Source organism: Pelobates fuscus, chromosome 4, assembly GCF_036172605.1.
Source record: "Pelobates fuscus isolate aPelFus1 chromosome 4, aPelFus1.pri, whole genome shotgun sequence".
Lineage (NCBI taxonomy): Eukaryota > Metazoa > Chordata > Amphibia > Anura > Pelobatidae > Pelobates > Pelobates fuscus.
Genome location: NC_086320.1, coordinates 133,459,174 through 133,477,704, shown reverse-complemented (window position 1 = coordinate 133,477,704; position 18,531 = coordinate 133,459,174). Strand labels below are relative to the sequence as shown.

General features: G+C 37.8%; 1 protein-coding gene across 1 annotated transcript in view; it reads left to right on the top strand.

The window, feature by feature from the left end:
* Positions 1-18,531, top strand: part of RTTN (rotatin) — a 189,757-nt gene that overhangs the window by 119,711 nt on the left and 51,515 nt on the right. Inside the window, exons 34-38 of the mRNA XM_063451614.1 lie at positions 5,121-5,310; positions 12,540-12,625; positions 14,566-14,665; positions 15,027-15,225; positions 17,393-17,483. Coding sequence (XP_063307684.1) covers positions 5,121-5,310; positions 12,540-12,625; positions 14,566-14,665; positions 15,027-15,225; positions 17,393-17,483 — 666 coding nt within the window. The remainder of the gene's footprint in view (positions 1-5,120; positions 5,311-12,539; positions 12,626-14,565; positions 14,666-15,026; positions 15,226-17,392; positions 17,484-18,531) is intronic.

Genomic DNA, 18,531 nt, shown 5'->3' with positions numbered 1-18,531 from the left:
TTTTGCCGTATGGTTTTCAGTTAGGTCTGCCTAATAAACACATACTGCTTAATGCATACATCCATACACACACACTGCTAAATACCTATAACAACAAATGATACCGCACTCTATATTAAATAATGCTGTAGAGCTGATTCTTGCAAATATAAATTTATTAAATATCTAAAGATAATGAAATATCTCGAAAAGTATTATTGATGGCAAAACGTATCTACAATCTCACCATGACACCTAAACAATAATAAATATATACACAGTAAGCCCCCAATATAAACCGAAAATGACAATAAAGCAGCGTGCACAGAGGCACTGAATGATAGAGAGCCCTCTATCTGCTATACACAATGTACACAAGAGTCCATCAATAATGTAGAAAAAATGTATGTTGAAAATGAAAAAATGTCCAAAAAGTGAAAAAGGAAGAAAAAAAGGAAAATAATAAAAATATAAGAGAAAAATATTTACAAATATGTGTACACTGATAATTGTATATAGATGTTGCTCCAAATGCTTAATGGTTAGATCTCACCACAATTAGAAGTCAGAGGATTCCCTTTATCGTCTTCTAGTTGTATCTGTGACTGAGGGATTATCTCCGGTCTATGACAGGATAGAGGGACGTCCAGTGAGTCCTCCCTTGTCCAATGCGTCCTCCTATATCTTTCTTTGTTTGCTGGATGCTGTAGAGGGTCTCTGTTTGTCGTCGGTGGGGTGCTGTAACGGGCTGCGCGCTCGGAATCCAACGATCCCTTCAATGGCCCTATCGGGAGTGAGTGTGAGATGCTTTTTATGTCTCTTTGGCGCGCCCGCCCTTTCTCGCGGGTCGCGCTGTGATGACGTCACACATTGATCGGCATGAATGTGCTCCGTAAAGCGGAGTTTTCAGAATAACTTTATCAACATATTTACATATTTACAAACTCTCAATCCTCTTCCCGAATACCCAGAAAAGACTCTAAACATGTTAAAAATAAAATAAAACCTAAAACCAAGATACTAGTACGTTATATATTTATGGTTGTAAATTGATAATAACTAAAAGGGAAAAATATTGTTATAAAGATCATATGTCGTTTCTATTGTAGTAAGATAATATGGCCGTTGTCTACTCCATATCATTTTTAAAGAGACACAGTCCCTTTATTAAGTCCTCTGTTATTTAATCATGACTGTTTGATTTCCCTATTATAGAAGATATTTGTAACTCAGAAGAACTTTTTTAAGAATGTAGTTTACGTATGTCGTCGAATTGGTACTGGAACTCTTATGTCACGTAAGCGAAAAATTAATTTGTTGCTGGTAATATTATTTCAAGAGTATCCAAGAATATATACCAAACGGTTTGAGTGAGGGAATATCTACCTCTTGGGGTAAAACATCTAAACAAAGACTAGTACAGAAACATTCAGTCTGCTATCAAATAGTTAAGACAAACATTTACATCTTACTATTCCCATGACACCAATTAGTCCTTGATGGTGTGTCTATAACGTACTGAAACATTGTAGCAGCTTCTCAGAGATAAATACCCTGCCCACTTATGAAGTAGAAATGTACTCATAAATACCTATATCCATACACACACTGCTCACTGCTTAATACATGCATCCACACACAAATACTGCCTAATACCTACATCCATAAACACACACTGCCTGATACTTACATCCATACACACACTGCCTAATACATGCATCCATACACACATACTGCTTAATGCGTACATCCATTCACACATACTGCTTAATCCGTACATCCGTACACACATTTTGCTTAATGCGTACATCCGTACACACATTCTGCCTAATACGTGCATCCATATACACATACAGCTTAATACCTACATCCTTACACACATACTGCCTTATGCATCCATACACATACTGCTTAATGCGTACATCCAAAAAACACACACTGCCTAATACATGCATCCATACACACACCCTGCCTAAGACATGCATCCATACACACACACATACTGCCTAATACCTACATCCATACACACATACTGCCTAATACATACATTGTACATTGAATACATAATTTATCGCTGTGATAGATTATGTATTCAATGCATTTGGTGAATTTAATTAAGACTAGCACAGATGAGCACACTCACAGACACACACTGACAGATACACTCACTGACAGATGCATACTCAGTCACTGACAGGCACACACTCACACACACACATACATTCACTGACAGAAGCACACTCACTGACAGACACATACATACAGACAGACACATTCACTGACAGTCAAACACACTTACACATTTTTTTTCCCGGCAAATTCAGCCTCTCTTCCTCCACAGGGTCCAGTGTGGGCCAGCTTCTCACTCCTCCAGCATGCTGTTTGGTATGCTGGGGCCAGAATTACGTCATATTCTGGCTCCCGGCATCACAGATGGAGGAGTGAGAAGCAGTAAGAACGCCCACACTGCCGCCTGCCTCCTGTCCCCCTCTGTCCCCCTCTCCTCCGTCCGGCATTTCACAGCAGAGCAGGCACCTGCAATCAAGGTCAGCAGGTGCCTGCTGTGCCATTCCTTAAAAGCACTGCAGATGGCCACCTCCTGGGCCCCTGTGACAGGGCTCCCCCACCTTCGGGGCATTGGTGCAAAAGACAGGACGGCGGCCTAGGCGAATGCGTAGTTCGCCTAAAGGTGGCGCTGGCGCTGGCCCTGGTCCAGGCCAGGTTTTTTTTAACTTACTCTTTCTGTACATTGTAATTAAGACTTCTTGCATCCCCAGTGCTGAGCCAAATGTGTGACGTTTAGGACAAAGTGAAGTCATTTTCGTGATTTGATGAAGTGAAGAATTGCTAAGCTGTGTGAATAGTACTTGAACATTCACATGTTTTCCTATTGTGATTTCTAATAATTGCTATAAGTCAAATCGGCTCTATAGGATATAATTTTTTTGTGACTCTACAAATCAAGGGTTTATCATAGCCATGTAATCAGAAACGTGTAAGAAAAGGTGTGTGATAACCTGAAGTTGGTCAAACTTCCAATATAACCTAGCGAGTAGAAATAATTCACCTAATTGTGCATTCGATAGTAGTATTGTTATTATTTATTAAGCGCCAAGAAATTCTGTAGCACTGCACAATAAGTGGACTAACAGACAAGTATTTCAAAAAGACGAGTTGAACTCACAAGAACAGTGTTACATTCTAGAGGAAATAGGGTAAAATGGCACAAGAGGTTAGGGTCCAGCATGTTTATTTCTTAAAAGTGTATGCTACTCTGTTAAAAGTAAAGAGAATTCTTAGTGCTACTTTTTTAGCATGCTCATGCAAGAATTAAATTCCTAATGTTCAGCAAAAGTTTATTTTTTTTTTCATTTAAGACTTCTAACAATAAGTCCCAAACTTCTGTTTAATAATTTATATTAGTAGTTAAAACAGAATATCCCATTCCATCTTTGCCATTTGCCACAGTAAAAGCTGACATTCAAGCTTAAAACACATTAATGTTCTTTACTGCCATATTCCCAAAAGGGGCTGTTTGTGAGGATCCAGTCGGCAAATTACACTTTATCAGTTACTAGAAGTAAAGTAATGATGTTCTATTTGTGAGTGTTCCTCTAATTACATATATGGAGAAGTCAAAATACTTTCACATAATTATTAAAAATTATTTAGTAATAATTGCATTCAGGACACGTTCCCATGAGTATTAACATCTTGATTTACGATGCAGTTGTCATATTAAAGGTTTGTTTTATCTGCTTCTTGTATATTCCTTTTCAATAATTTTTGTTGTTGCATTTACATGCAGGCTGTCAGTGACTTACATCTACCTGATCCACATTGATTATATTTAAATATTGTTCTTAATTTGTACTTGGCCTCAAATAATGTAGTCATAGTCATATTTTCATGGTATTGCTGTAGGTTTTCTTTTCAGGACGCTTATAAATTCCACCCTCTCTATTTGGATTAGACTTAAAATTGCTGCCCAACATTTAGTAGATCCAATATGTTCCCAATTTGGAATCCGTTAACTACGCACATCCACTTAATGCAGTCATGTTCTACAGAATGAATAATGCATGTTTCATGTAAAAGGGAATGTCATAACTTTATGCTCCTGTCTTATTCCAAGAATTTGTTGTAATTTTCTCGAATCCTCCTCATTGTGACCTCCTGAAACATTGTATACCATGCTGTTTGATTGTAGACAGATGAAGACTCATAGAACTTGGTATTAGAGTGATCATGTTCACTCTTGTCTCTAACATGGTTTAATTGATGTCAACTTTTTACCTGTGGTATTCCAGTTAATATTTAATTTTTTTTCTGAGATCATCAGGAACATTTTCATTTGATTATGATTCCTTTACTGATCTGTACCTCACTAAGCGGAAATGTTTGAATCTAGAATACCAGATCTGATTATCCAAGGTGTTCACATACTTTTAAACATGAAAGTTTAATAGGGTAACAGTCTGTTCCATAGAGAAATGGGAACGTATGGTTTTGTAATCATTATTTAATCATCTTCTTGTTAACTATCATTAAGTCTTGGACAAGGGTGACATCTCATGTAGTTCACAAACCTTCTCTAATATTTATGTGTGATTGATAGAGAGCTAGATGCACATCAAAAGAGAATGAGCATATTAGATTTTCCTGAAGGACTCCCATTCTGACAGCAATGGTATCATAGAAACAATTGGCGTTTTTATTAACAGTATAAAACAATCTGTTAAAGAGAAACAAGCCATACGAGCATTTGAAGCAACTTGCATTTGATAAAGTGAATTAGAGAAGCAGGTTGCATGTGCATGTTCTCATGTTGCCCAGTTGTCCCACATTGCTCATGTTTTATACCTTGATGTGTATGAAAATATAACTAAGCCCCATAGCAAGCAATATTACAGTAAAATATTTTTTTTCTTTAGTTTTAGAAATTAGTTTTTTTTTTTTAAAAACACTTCATTGTTGTAAGCACTCTTTAAATTACATGACTACAGTCAGTTGGACAAGAGTCACTTAAAATGTTCTGAAACAAACCCACACACACCTCTACAGCTCCACTTCTACAGCAAAAGTGCCCTTCTTTAATAATGACTAACTAATCAAGTCTGTTCATTGCTCTTTATTCTCAGGGCCCTTGTGTGCATGATGAGGAGTCTGGATTGTCCCTAGAAGGTAAACCTGCTCTTCAGATCTTGTTGCAGCACTACCATTTCTATGAACAAGTCAGCCAGATGGTAAAAAGCTGCTACCTAGGACGCTATATATTTGACTTCAGTCATTCTGTTGTTGGACCCAAGGCAAACACCGTAAATATGACTAGTAAGTTCCTTCTGTAATCTATGCAACATTTCATTTTGTATTGTAATTTGCTGTTGTATTTTATGTGTGCTAGCTGAGACAGTTTGAAAAATGTAATGTAATATTGTCCATTAGATAATTTTCAAATTTACAGGGATATACAAATGCTTAAGCCACTCAAGAAATCATCAAATATTTTTTTTTCCTTAGGAAAACACTATATGATGTTAGAATAAATGCAAATTAAAAAAAAAAGTTAAAACCAAATAAAACAACATTTGTACGATAATTAGAATTAGGTCTTTAAAAAAAAAAAAAAACTATAAAATGAGCATTCTAAAGAAAATGAGCACTACAACTTGCTTTAGTAATTATGGTGCGACCCAGTTTTCTTACAATATGTTTTGGAAACTAAGGCTGTCTCAAGAACCCATAGTTTTCCTGATTTACCTGCACGAATTCTGCACACATTATACTTCTGCATTGTCACATGCTTTGTTACTGCCAACCTATATGACTACAAGAAGCTAAGAGGATGTGGCTAATCCAACCTCAGCCAAGCATTTTTGGACAGAATTGTGCAGAATAATTTGTAGAAGTGTAGTTTCCTAATTATTCTAAAAATTTGATTGGTCATGGTGTTTTTGACCAAACCATTCCAAAACACAGAAAGCAAAAACATGGAGATGGCAGCCATAGACTCACCATGTCACCACCATGCTGCTTACAGTGAACCATTTCATATATTTGTTTTTGTGCTATGAGGTGGACAGTAGTAATATTATGCATCAGATATTAGCCAGAGTAATGCCCTGTATCCGTCAAGGATACAAATTTCAATAGTGTGAGGAAACTTTTGATGTTCCATGTCAGTATAGTTTGCTCTTCCATTTTTATGAGTTTAATTTTCTTGTTTGCTAGATGATGGGTATTGATGGGATTCCACTTAATCACTATCCCACCCTCCTAATGATGATTGAATTTGAGGGAGACGGCCAGTGAAGGCCGTTTCAGAGACATAACATTTTTAATTTATTGATGATATTTATTTTCGGTTTAAGGGCTGCAGAAAAATCTAATGTGTCACCTTATAAGGATTATCACCAAGAAATATGTTTACATACATTTTCTGAAAACCTTTGCTTTAAAGTGTTCCTAAACTGGCCACAAGAACAACAATCATAGCTTCCAGCAGAAAATAACACAAAGTCTTCACTAAATGATTGATTTTTATCAGTCCTGCTTGCCAAGAAAGCAAACGTTTTGTGTTTAGTAATAATGCAAAGTGCTCACATAGGTACTTTTCTGGAGGTTCAATCAATAGCTTTTCTCTGCCTGTGTATTCTCATTGCCTGTTGGAATGATTTTGGATCCTTGTCACATATAAGTCTTTATGCACTTAATGTACTGAAGATTGGCTCAATCCACATAATGTTTCTTCACACCAAAAAGGTTTATTTCTAGTGATCCAGTGAGATAATAGGCCCTCAGAGGGTAAATTCATTGAGATGCACTGGAACTTGGATTTGTAGGTTTGACATTAAGTTTTTTTTTTCGAGTTGTGGATATAAATTTTCTCCACTACTCTGTTGACTACTCTGCTATCTCCAGTACACTGATGGGCAAAGTCATGCAAAATGTTATCTTTTATATTTATATTTATATTTATATATATATATATATATATATATATATATATATATATATATATATATATAATTTTTAATTAGATTTCAATATAAATATGAATCCATTTATATTAATGTTACATGCCTTTTTTTTGTTGTTTTTTTTTGTTAAGGGTAGGATCGTGTATAGGGTTAATGTAGCATAGGAGTTAGGTGTAGTGTAGGGATTAAAGGTTAATGTTAGAATTAAATGAATACACCAAACACAAGACAGCTGGTCTTGTTTCTTCCGCTACTAGATCTGCAGCGATTGCAAGCCAAGATTTCATATACCCTCAAAGAAAACATTCCAAATAAATTACATGCATATTTCTGGGCAATATATCTACTAATTTAGTTATTTTATTTTTTTAATGCAGTGGTTAGTGGTAATGACATGTAGTGGAAGAGTTACAGAGTGGTATTTATTGCTAGGGCAGCAATGTAACATGCATGTCTCAGTGCTGCCCAAGATTATTGAGAGTTTAAGTCCCAGATGGCAGCTATTTTAAATAACGGCAGCTGCCTCTTTTCTCCCACTAATCTTGGGAAGACATGGACGTTTATTTTCCACTAAACTGCACAGTGGTGTTAAGTTCACCACCATTTTATTATATAGAAAATAATCCCCCATGTATCGTATTATTTAAAACACAACTTTTATTTCTTTGAAATTCATCTCCGCAATTTTACAGCTTCCTGTAATATGTTTCCATTTCAGCATTTAGTACCATTCTAAATATACGTACATACAGTCAGAAAATCTACAGTCCTTCTTTCAAAATGTTTGAGTACGTGTTACTACAATGTGCCAGCATGTATTTATAATCCTCTGACTGCACTCTAGAGGTCACTTAGTTCTTTTCTGCAACTGAAATAAAAGCTTTCTATTTCCTTATAACTGATGTATATTCAAAATAGTGATAATAGTGATCCAAGTTTAAAATTGAAATTTATTGAATAAACATACATCACATTTTAGAGTTTTCAAAAAAGACATCTAAGAAATGCAAATTATATAGCTCTCCGTCATACTTCTGGGTTGAAGGCACCTTATTTATTTTCTCCTTTGAGTATCATAAAGGACTCTATGTGAGAAAATGTTTTGCACCGCCATTGTTTTTGGTGCACTGCGGTACCTGCAGCACAGGAGTTAAGCAACAATGCAGAGCTACATTGTCATTATGGAATTGTGATATACAATGCTACATGAAAAAAATCTAGGAAGGAAGGCCTGCAAGTCCAGCCACTGGTATGCTTAGTAAGGGTCTGTTTTAATGCTATTTAGGGGTTCAAGAGACATTATAATAAACCATGAAACTATAGAACTAGAGCAAAGACATGACAATGAATCATATATTTTGGGAAATAATGCAATTAAGGGGTTCTGTTGATTTTGTGATAAACCACATGGCTGAAAGTCAAGTTGTTTATTGTATAGAAAATAATCCCCCATGTATCGTATTATTTAAAACACAACTTTTATTTCTTAGAAATTAATCTCTGCAATTTTACAGCTTCCTGTAATATGTCTCTAGAACTCCAAATTTGCATTATTTTTCCATAATACTCATTTAATTTTACTTATGTCCCATATTACATCATTTGTTTAGGTCTTTGGCCTTTACTTATGGGACATGTAAAATAATTCCCTAACTTCACTGTACGTAACTCTTATGTATTACCATTCCTCTCTTCTTCTTAGCTCTACATTGCCCTGCACTATTCATTAGACCAGGGGTTGACAATAACTTTTTTCTGCAGGATAGACGGCCGCTGGGGAGAGAGACAGGTTGTCTCTACTCACAGTAACTCCAACTGGGGTTGGGAAGAGAGACCGGTTGTCTCCTCTCCCTGCAGGATACCTTGTTGCCTAACTGAGCTGAACAGGCGTTGGTATCTCTGCTCCAGTTCCCATTCCATGGTGAACAGATGGATCAAGTCTGGCCCCAGGTTGTCAGCTCTAGGGAAATCCATCAGGGCTTCCCTGATGCTGCGGATGTCCCAGAGCCGATACTCTGCCAGACTTCCAAAGTCATCGTCCTCCTCAAAGGCCTCCCACAGCAAGCCCAGACCATTGTAGTCCTCACCCACTGGCATATTATCCTGAGCCATCCACTGGTCGCACCGGGTTGCTTACCACGCTCGCGCCCGGTAAGCCGCGTCCAGCCACAGCTCCTTCAGACCAGGTCTCACAGTTCCGTCACCCACTCATCCAAGGGCTGCTCTCCTCGTACCAGAGCTCCTTCCGAGTGGTATATCTCCAGTCCAGTATGCTCTCTTCTGATACAGGACCATCCTCTTGCGCTGTGGTCTCCAGAGGAACTCCTCCTCATATGGGGACGCTGCCTTGAGGCTAGCTCGCTCCATCCAGACAGGGACGCTGCACGGATGCTAGCGCTATCCCTCTTAGTAGTAGTCCATACTGTATTCCGGTGTCCCCAGGATGCTTCTCCACTCGCTAGGAAGCCATCTTACCGCTGCCACCAGATGTGGCCGACCGACTGGATACCTCCGCCAATTCACGCTTCCTATTAATCACAGAGTACCATAATCACTGCACCAGGACACCACAGACACGTCCAGCCCCTAGCTGCCGCAGCTTGGCTGGCGTCTCGCCGTCTCCCCCCACCCTGGACCCAAGTCCTGGATCCAGCTCCCAGTGGGTAGACCTCTCCTCCAGAGAGTATAGCAGGTATAGCAAGGATAACTGTTCCCCATACATAAGCCGAGGCTTAATGCTGGGAGTAGACAATTTACATGGCTTCTTATTTTTTTATTTCTAATTTTTAAAGGTGTTTGATGGTCTCACAAAAAAAAGAAAGCATTTAAAAAACTTTGTTATACACAACGCCCTATTTATTCCTATTCCCGCACTGATAACATGCAGAAACCCTGTACCTAACTCACAGTAACTGTTTATATGCAGAACTGCGTAATACAAACACACTTAACAAAAACATTTTTTTAGAATTCTTTATTGTTCGTACATGGATTAATTTAACAGACAGTCACGCCATGCCCCAACAGCAGTAGCATGCTTCGAAGTTGACAATGCATAACATTTGCGGCAAAATGAACAAATGCACATTTATTTAGTTTTATGTAAAGGTTAGCAAACGAGAGTAAAATAATAGTCAGGGGTGTGATAGCGATAAACAGGCGATAAACATTCAAGCTAGACCGGCTGACTATGTGAGTGAGGTTATCTATTCTGTAGCTTTCTGTTACGTGGTACTTGTTAAGGCGCAGTATTTGTACATAGTGTGAGTTACAGGCTATAAAACTTAGTTAATTGTGCTAGAGGCTCCAGGCTACATATGCCAACCATAATTTTGAGTATGCTGAGAAGATTTACGAAACTGTAAATGGCTAGGCATGCTATTCTAACGTATTTGTTAAGCGTGAGGTGGCAGACATAGACCGGAGAGTGCTCATGGATATGCTAAGTTATAAGCTAGTACAATACTATTAAGTACATTACTATTTAAGTCCTTCTCTGGACAGGTCGGCAGGATGATGGTCGTATGCCTGGTATCATGTTGTGGTGTACTGTGCCGTGTCAGGTCTCCCGATCATATAATCAGGGGTGCAGTGCGCTTTTGGCGATTCATCCGATGCCTCGTTGGGGCTGTGCAGCGACCCGCCATGGGTGCCTGTGCGGTAGCGTTTCGATGCAATGACTCTCCGGGCGTGATAGAAGTCGGTGAGATGGGTCGTTTGGCTGGGGTACGACTGCCCCTAGGATGGAGGGTGATCTAGGCGTGACAGAGCTTGGTTTCAGCGGTATTCTCCTTTTAGCCGCTCTCTGCCGGTGAGATTCCTGTCTGGCTCTCCTCCGCCTTCCCGCTATTTTTGGCCCCACCAGGGCTGTTGGTTGTAGCTGTGGGTCGGGCGGTGGGTAGCAGGGTGAGCAGCTTGAGGTGGGCGTCTGCAGGGCTCTCTGCCGCAACCTGCGCTCCATTTTGAGCCAGAAGTCCGTGAAGATTTGTTCCAGGCTGGTCAGTGAGCCTTGTTGCATTGCATTGCATGGTCTCTGCCATCCTTGGTGGGTCTCTCAGTCCTCTGCTTGGTTTCCCGTTCGTTTCTGCCCTGTTTGGGAGGACTCCCAGGGGTGGACCGGAATCACCCACACCGGTCCTGGAGGGGGGGTTGTGAGTTATCCGCTTTTAGCAGTCAGTTCCTGGGCCGCTCCAGGCTGGGAGCTCGGCCTCCGTTCCCGTCCAGTGCGCTCCAGGCCGCATGCCCTTGAGGGTATTGCCTGCTGTCCGTCGTCTGCTCACGGGCCGCATCAGCGGTTTACCGTGGGGACAGAGAGCCAGTAAGTCGCTTGGGGTCATTTTTCACTGTTTATTGTGGTTTGAGGGGTGCCTTTTCATCCGTTTTTGCAAAGATCTGTAGATCTTCAGTTAGGCACGTCTTCCCTCCATGACAGTCAGGCCCCGCCCCCACTCACAATTTATACACACATTTTAAACCCCCAACAGCCTCATTTACATACAATAGGGTAGATAGAGCACTATGGTACAAGGGGAAGGGTGGGGTCAGACAATAGCAAGGGATGATGGGAGATTGAGGAGGGACAAAACAGTTATTTTAAACTGGTCTGGCAGTGTCCCTGGGAACACTGATGGGGAACAATAGGACAGGAAAAAGGGGGAGGGGGAGAGGCACATACAAGCAATACATTCAACATACTCCTCCTCCGTGCCCAAGAGATAATTGAGTCAGGAACTGTACAAACTCCATTATCTCCAGGTACAGAAAAACACGCAATTTCACAACACTTTTTCACATTCACGGATAGCCCTGATCTAAGTGACCATCATATCCTAAAATCACTCAGATCGCTTCAGCGGTTCGGATTTTCCATGGCAGTCAACTTTTAACATGTCTTTTTACATGGCCCATAGTCTTTGGGCAGGAGGCTAGCCACCAGGCCCCTCCAGGAACACTTGGCAGAGGCACCTTTGCCACACACATACACTCACTGACAAACACACATACAAAATCCTTAACAGACACACACACACTTGATTTATTGATTTAAATTTCACTCCACCCAGCCTCCCTACCTTTGGGAGTGCTGGCATGGAGTCTCTATTTCCCTGGGGTCCAGTGGGGTGCCTTGCTTGCGGGTGTACAGTGCGGGCGGCAAGGGAGCTGTGATCTTCCTGCTCAGCTCCCTCGCGCGAGTCTTAGTGATGCCAGAGTGACGTCATATTCCGGCTCCAGCATCACTGCTGTGCGCGCGAGGGAGCTGAGCAAGAGAGAGTGCTCCTTCACCACCCGCAGCCATTTTGTTTCCCGAAATTTTGGCAGAACCCCAATTGGGAAACGCTGCATTAGACTGACCCTATGTATGCTTGTAGCAGTACTAACTGTTGTCCTCTTTTTAACCCTCTCAACCTTTCCAGCAATTATGTTTATTTTTCTCTCCTTAGTAATTCACTATGGTTAATGATATAGGAAATTCCAAAAAGTAAAATGCAGTTGCATTATCTTCGTGCTTGGCACTTCACATTTTGAGATACTTTCTATAATTAATTCAAACATTTTCTTATGTCATTTATTTACTTTAAGGTTCTGAAGATTCGCTGTATGTTTGGCACAATGTACGTGACATTTCTGCTCCATCTCCTGTTTCTGAATCAACATTAAGTACCTTGGTAGGTTTTACTATCAGGTTTATAATATCTTTAATTTTAAAAGATTACAATTTACATATTCAATTTATCAATGTTACTTAGATCATAGCTTTCTGTCTGTAGCTTTTCTAAGAACACAGTACACATTATGTTACCTAGCAAAAAAATTCCTGAGCACCGAAGGAGCTCTCCAAGCAACCTAACCTCTAGAGCTCGCCGCTTTAAGTTAATATGTCATACATTATGAATAAAGTTTAATTATTGAATAGATGTTGATCTTTCAAAATTCTAAGCAGCTAATGAGAGTTGTCATCCTTGCAATGCTTATCTCCTTTTAGTTTCCCTTTCTTGTAAATGACAAAAATAGTATAACTGTGTGGTGTACCTGCATATAATAGACATATGAAAGAATTTGACCCATGATAAATTAGAGCTCTTAAACTGATTAACCATGGAACACTTTAAAGCACATACACTGGTTATGCACGTGCCAATTTAAACTAAAAACGTATATAGAAGTTTGCATGTAGGTACTAAGCCTACTTTCACTAACATGTCACATTTGTTGAATTACAGCTGTTATTTTCTGTTGTGTGGTTTGTTTACAACATATGAGATTTCATTGAAAGCATGTCTGACTATAGCTTTTAATAGTGTGTTAAGGTATTTTATACATCAGAAGGTCATTAGATATGATTTGCATTGTTTTATAACAAATAAGCAGCAATACAATTAGTTGCCAAGCATGAAAAATATGTAGATGAAATATATTTATTTGCACACTTTCAATGGGGGTTCTTTGCAATGGTTTTTGTAGGCTCGTAATCCTATTGTTTTATATTGATACTGCCTGGCCAAATCTCTTTCACCAAGCTAATAAGGTTGCTGTGTCTTAAGCATTTTAGGTTCCAAGTGACAGATTTCACTGTAGCGTTGGTGCACAAATTGTTCTCTCTTGTTTGCGTACTTGTTTGTTTTTGCTTTGCTTTAATTTCTGCCCCAGGAGCCCTTACTGTGAAAATGTAAACAAGTCTAAGGAGTTTAAAACACAAACAATAACAAAAATGGCGCGTGTATTGCACCTTGGTACTAAATAATGCAAATCTACCTTTATAACTTACCATTGATGCCTTGGAGTACATATGATTCACTATTATGTAGTCCTAGTGAGTGAGTCAAATTATAACATTAAATCAGTTAGGTTTAGTATGCATGCATAGTATTAACAAGGTGTGCATACATATGAATCTTTTATTTTGCTCTATAGTATTAAATTCCCAATTACTTCTATAAAAATTTTATTTCCACATATCCTTCCTGGTACCTTCTTTTCTATACACAGAAATAAGACTTACACTCAAAATCTCATCCCTATTGGACAGCAGCAATGGATATAAAATTCACGTTGCAACATTTCTTAACAAAAAAACTATGTTTTGTTTCCTTTATTTTTATATTATGGACTGAAATATGTTTAAAGTAGTATGCCCATAGCTTGCATGGATGCTGTTATGAAGAAAGCTCAGCACTTTTACTTTTTCCCATTAACAGCATTGTGTGAAATTGAAATTCCCAAAGGTGCAATTCCTCGATTTGTGAGGCCAATATTATTTGTCACTTTGTACATATTATATAAAGAAGACTAGATCAGTATTACTATAGATATAAAAGTGATTTCAGTATTTTTTTATTTTTTTTACTTAAAAAGGAGCATTGGAAGGCAAATTAATTACTACTTTTTATTATGCTTAATCTATTTTATATATATATATATATATATATATATATATATATATATATATATATATATATATATATAAAACTTTAGTTACCCCTGTGACTAAATATCTATATATGGTTAATGTACACAATGTAATATAAAAAGCTTTGTTTAAATAAAATAATATGTTTATATTTGGGCATTGAGAAATAGAAATCTTATTTTTTCCCTATGTACAAAGCTCCTTCCTGTAGCCTCTTCTTCAAGTAGTGCAGAACACCTGATTTCACTTGCTGCTTCTCCAGTTTGCGAAAATATAGCTGACCACCAGCTGGATCAAGGTATAGAACATCATGCATGAGAAATGTGTATTGAATAAAACCATGCTTGCCTCGCTAAGCAAAAAAAAAAAGCATAACATATTTCTTAATAGCCAGCATCTCGGTAAAAAAAAAAAAAAATACATTTAAAAAAAATAGTTCACTAGTCATTCATTTTATTATACCAGGGTATGCACTAATTGTATCCAACATAAACATCTAACCTTAGTTTTATTTTTTTCTCAATTGCTTCGTTTGTGAGTTAATCTTTGATACTCAATTTCCTTGCACCTAGATTCACATCCCCATGATATAATATTCGAATACAAATTCTTCCTCAAGCACTGACTGTAAACATTTTTTTTTTCTTCTTTTTCTGTAGGTCAGAACAACAAGTCCGGAACAGCATCTCTGAGCTCAGGAGAGATGTGTGTTTCTGTTGGTATGCCTGACCAGTGCTCTCTCGTCAGTCCTTCTCTTTTGTCAGCAATATGCAGCTTGCTGGAGAATCTGCTAATAACGAATCCAAAAGACACTGCAAGTGCCCTGTCTGAAAGACAAATATTGACAGATCTGACAAGGTAAAAGATGAACACAGTTGTTAGTGAGCTTCCTACACCTTTGCAGAAAAACAAATTCCTAAGATTTTCACTTTGAAACTAACAAAAGAAAATCCCTTTCAGAAATGTAGCAAGAATGCAGAACAAATACTGAAAACGATTTGTTTTCTTTCACCTGTTATAATGTTAAAGGATGTAAAATGCAGACAGTGAATACAAATGTGGTACTGCGCTCAAATGTAGGATACATTAATGTCAAGTTTCATTATTTTGGATTGCTTTATTTCAGTAGAAAAACAACCTCTAAAAACTAAGGGTTTAAACCAGTGTAAATGATAACTGAAACACCATTCATAGTGTTAACTACACAGTTAAAAGTTTTAATGACAAAAACTAGTCCAAAGGCAGCACCCCATATTATACATCAATTCTCCTCAAGTAAATACCAATTTATACTTAAACAATTATAAAGGGATTGGAATAGGGACTTATTTCATACCTTTACCCCACAGCTTGCCCAAGTGGATGTATCGCTGATAAGAAAATAGTCATTGGGTGTCTTGTACACAAGACAAAAGAAGAATGCATGGTCTGCAACATTTTATTCTGTTTTGATGGGGCTCTTTATTATTCCCAAGTAGTTGCATATAAGAGCTCAGCGCATCCTTTTAATATTACTGGTCTGTAGAATAAAACTTGATTTTATTATTTTGGGTTAGGAGAAGGTGCGGGTTGTGCCTTCCAAATCATCATAGATACATCTATACCACATCGAGATGGAACATAAATAAGACAGAGTGAAGAAAATATTTTTTTGTCTCTGGATCACATATGTCAGTAGCTTTGCATACGTCCACTTGCTATTTCTTCACTAACCTACTGTCAGGTTTTGTAAGAGAATCCTCAGCAAGTTGAGTTGCAGCGATCTAACAAAGGCAAAGACATAGGGATAGGAAGAGGTGTGTTACCGAACTTTAGAGTCAGGTCAGGAGAGGGACAAAATGCAAAAATGAAAATACAAAATACACAATGCTAAACACAGGCAGGTAACAGGAACACTGAAACCAAGACATAGTCAAGACAGACAAGGGTCAGGAGCACGGAGAAGAGTGATAGCTGTAAACTAACTAGGGATTGGTATATGGGCCGGGTAGTCAGACAAGCCAAAAGACTGGAACACGCAGCAGACAGAAAATTAAACAGGCACGGTCAGGTGAATAACACTGAAAGACAGCACCTGTGCTGCCTGTAGGTGCTCTGCAAAACAAGCAATTAATATTATAAGCAACCCTCTGGAATCTTGCATGGAGAGCTGGTTTCACAGTGGCACACTGAGCAAAGCATTGATGCAGAAAGTGGGAGACAGGGGTTTAAGTCCCACCAGAGCCAGCCAGAGAGGTTTCCTGACACCTACAGTAAGCTAGTACCTTGTATGGAAAATAGGGAATGGACACATTAATGGAAAACTTTAACAGTATATTAAAGTGTCATAAAAATAAATCTTTTACAGGGAACAACTTTCTAACAATGCATTGTGCTAGCCAAATACCTAGAAAATATCCATTCCAATGATATAGCAGAAAAAATGCAAATATGGCATTAATGTTCTCCCATTCCCCCATTTTCTCTCTCACTTTCTTATGCATCTATATAACCTAATCAATAATCTAACAAACACAAATAGTTACCTGAAAGTTGCACATAGGCTGGTTAATAAATAAAACAGTGTTACACTATATCTGTGTTTCACCTATTTCCAAGGTGGATACATAGTTTCCATTGGATTTGAGATAGGAATTACAAATGAAATACTGAACACTGTGCAAAAATTAACATACCCCGTCTATTTGAACATACCCTTTTTTTATAATTACAATTGACTTTGGGACTCTCACTATTTGATCATTTTATTTGCTTTGTATATTTTCCCAAAACATATGAAGGGGAATATCTTCTAAGCGCTGATACTATTTGGTTGTTATTTGATATTTTTTGGAACTTGGGAAGGTTCTGTTGTATCTAGCTGCTTTTTATCGTTGTTTTAGATGTACTTTTCCATTGCGCTCTCTTATAGTGTTTGTTTGTTTGTTTTATAACTACAATCTATTGATGTGTTTGTTGACTAGTCTTTGAATTATAATGTACTGCTTTTAACAACTGCTAATGTTCCCTCTCTATATCTTTACAGTCTTATAAAGCCAACATGGCTAGAAAGATGTGTCTTTGATCTGAAATCCCCACAAATTTCTCAAGATCATGCTGAAACCATTAAGTCACAGGTCAGATTCTATTCTCATTATTATTGATTAATAATAATTACACACATAGTAATATATTGATGTATGTGCATTGGACATAATGTTTCATCTTCTGTAAATTATTGATACTAACCAGATTTGTTTTTAAGTATGCTTCACTGGTAAACATACATTTCTTTTATATTTTGAGTTTCATTACCACATGATGCCAATGATCATCAGAGTAGAGATATCCCCACCCCCTCCCTCCATCCTATTAATTTACATAACTAATGACTGTTGGGACACGAGCAAAGGTAAAACGAACAAAAACATGGAAATAAAGCATTTTATTTTGAATGTTTACAAAATATATGGTTTTTATAGAGTTAATACTTTACTTGCTTCTTCTGCTTGCAAGTGATTTGCTACATATTTATTACTGCAGGTAGTAACTAATATTGATCCGGTGCATACATACATGTGAGCCATCAACTCTAAATGTTTCCCTAATGTCTTTGCATAGACACATTAACACATTAAACGTGCGTGTATTTGCATGGAAACATTTTACATTAAATTCATTCTGTATGCTGCTTAGGCATACAAAGTAAAACTTTTAAAGTTCCTTTACACAACAATGCTATCTTTAAAGTGTTTTACTAGGAAAGATTCCATGGAATGTTCTCTTATTTTTTTAAATTATATTCTGTGGAATAAAAGTTATTTTATTGCAAATGTCATCATTATTAAAGTTTTTTTTCATGTATACCACGTTCAATAAAAATACAAATGGCAGCTGGCAGAAGAAAACACACATATGACATGAATTTTTTTGGGAAAAATAGTGGCAAGAGATTCCACTTAAGACACCCATGAACAGTAGGCAGCTGTAAATGATTATTCTCTATCAGACAAACTGTGATAGAGAATAAGAGACCATTGTATAAGAAGTTTAGACTACATGTAACATCTTCTTTAAAAAAAAAAAAAAAAAAAAGTATTAATGAGGGCCACCACCAGATGTGAAGCATGGTACCAGAGGACCGAACACCACCAATCAGAATATCCTGCAATCAGAGTTAATGTT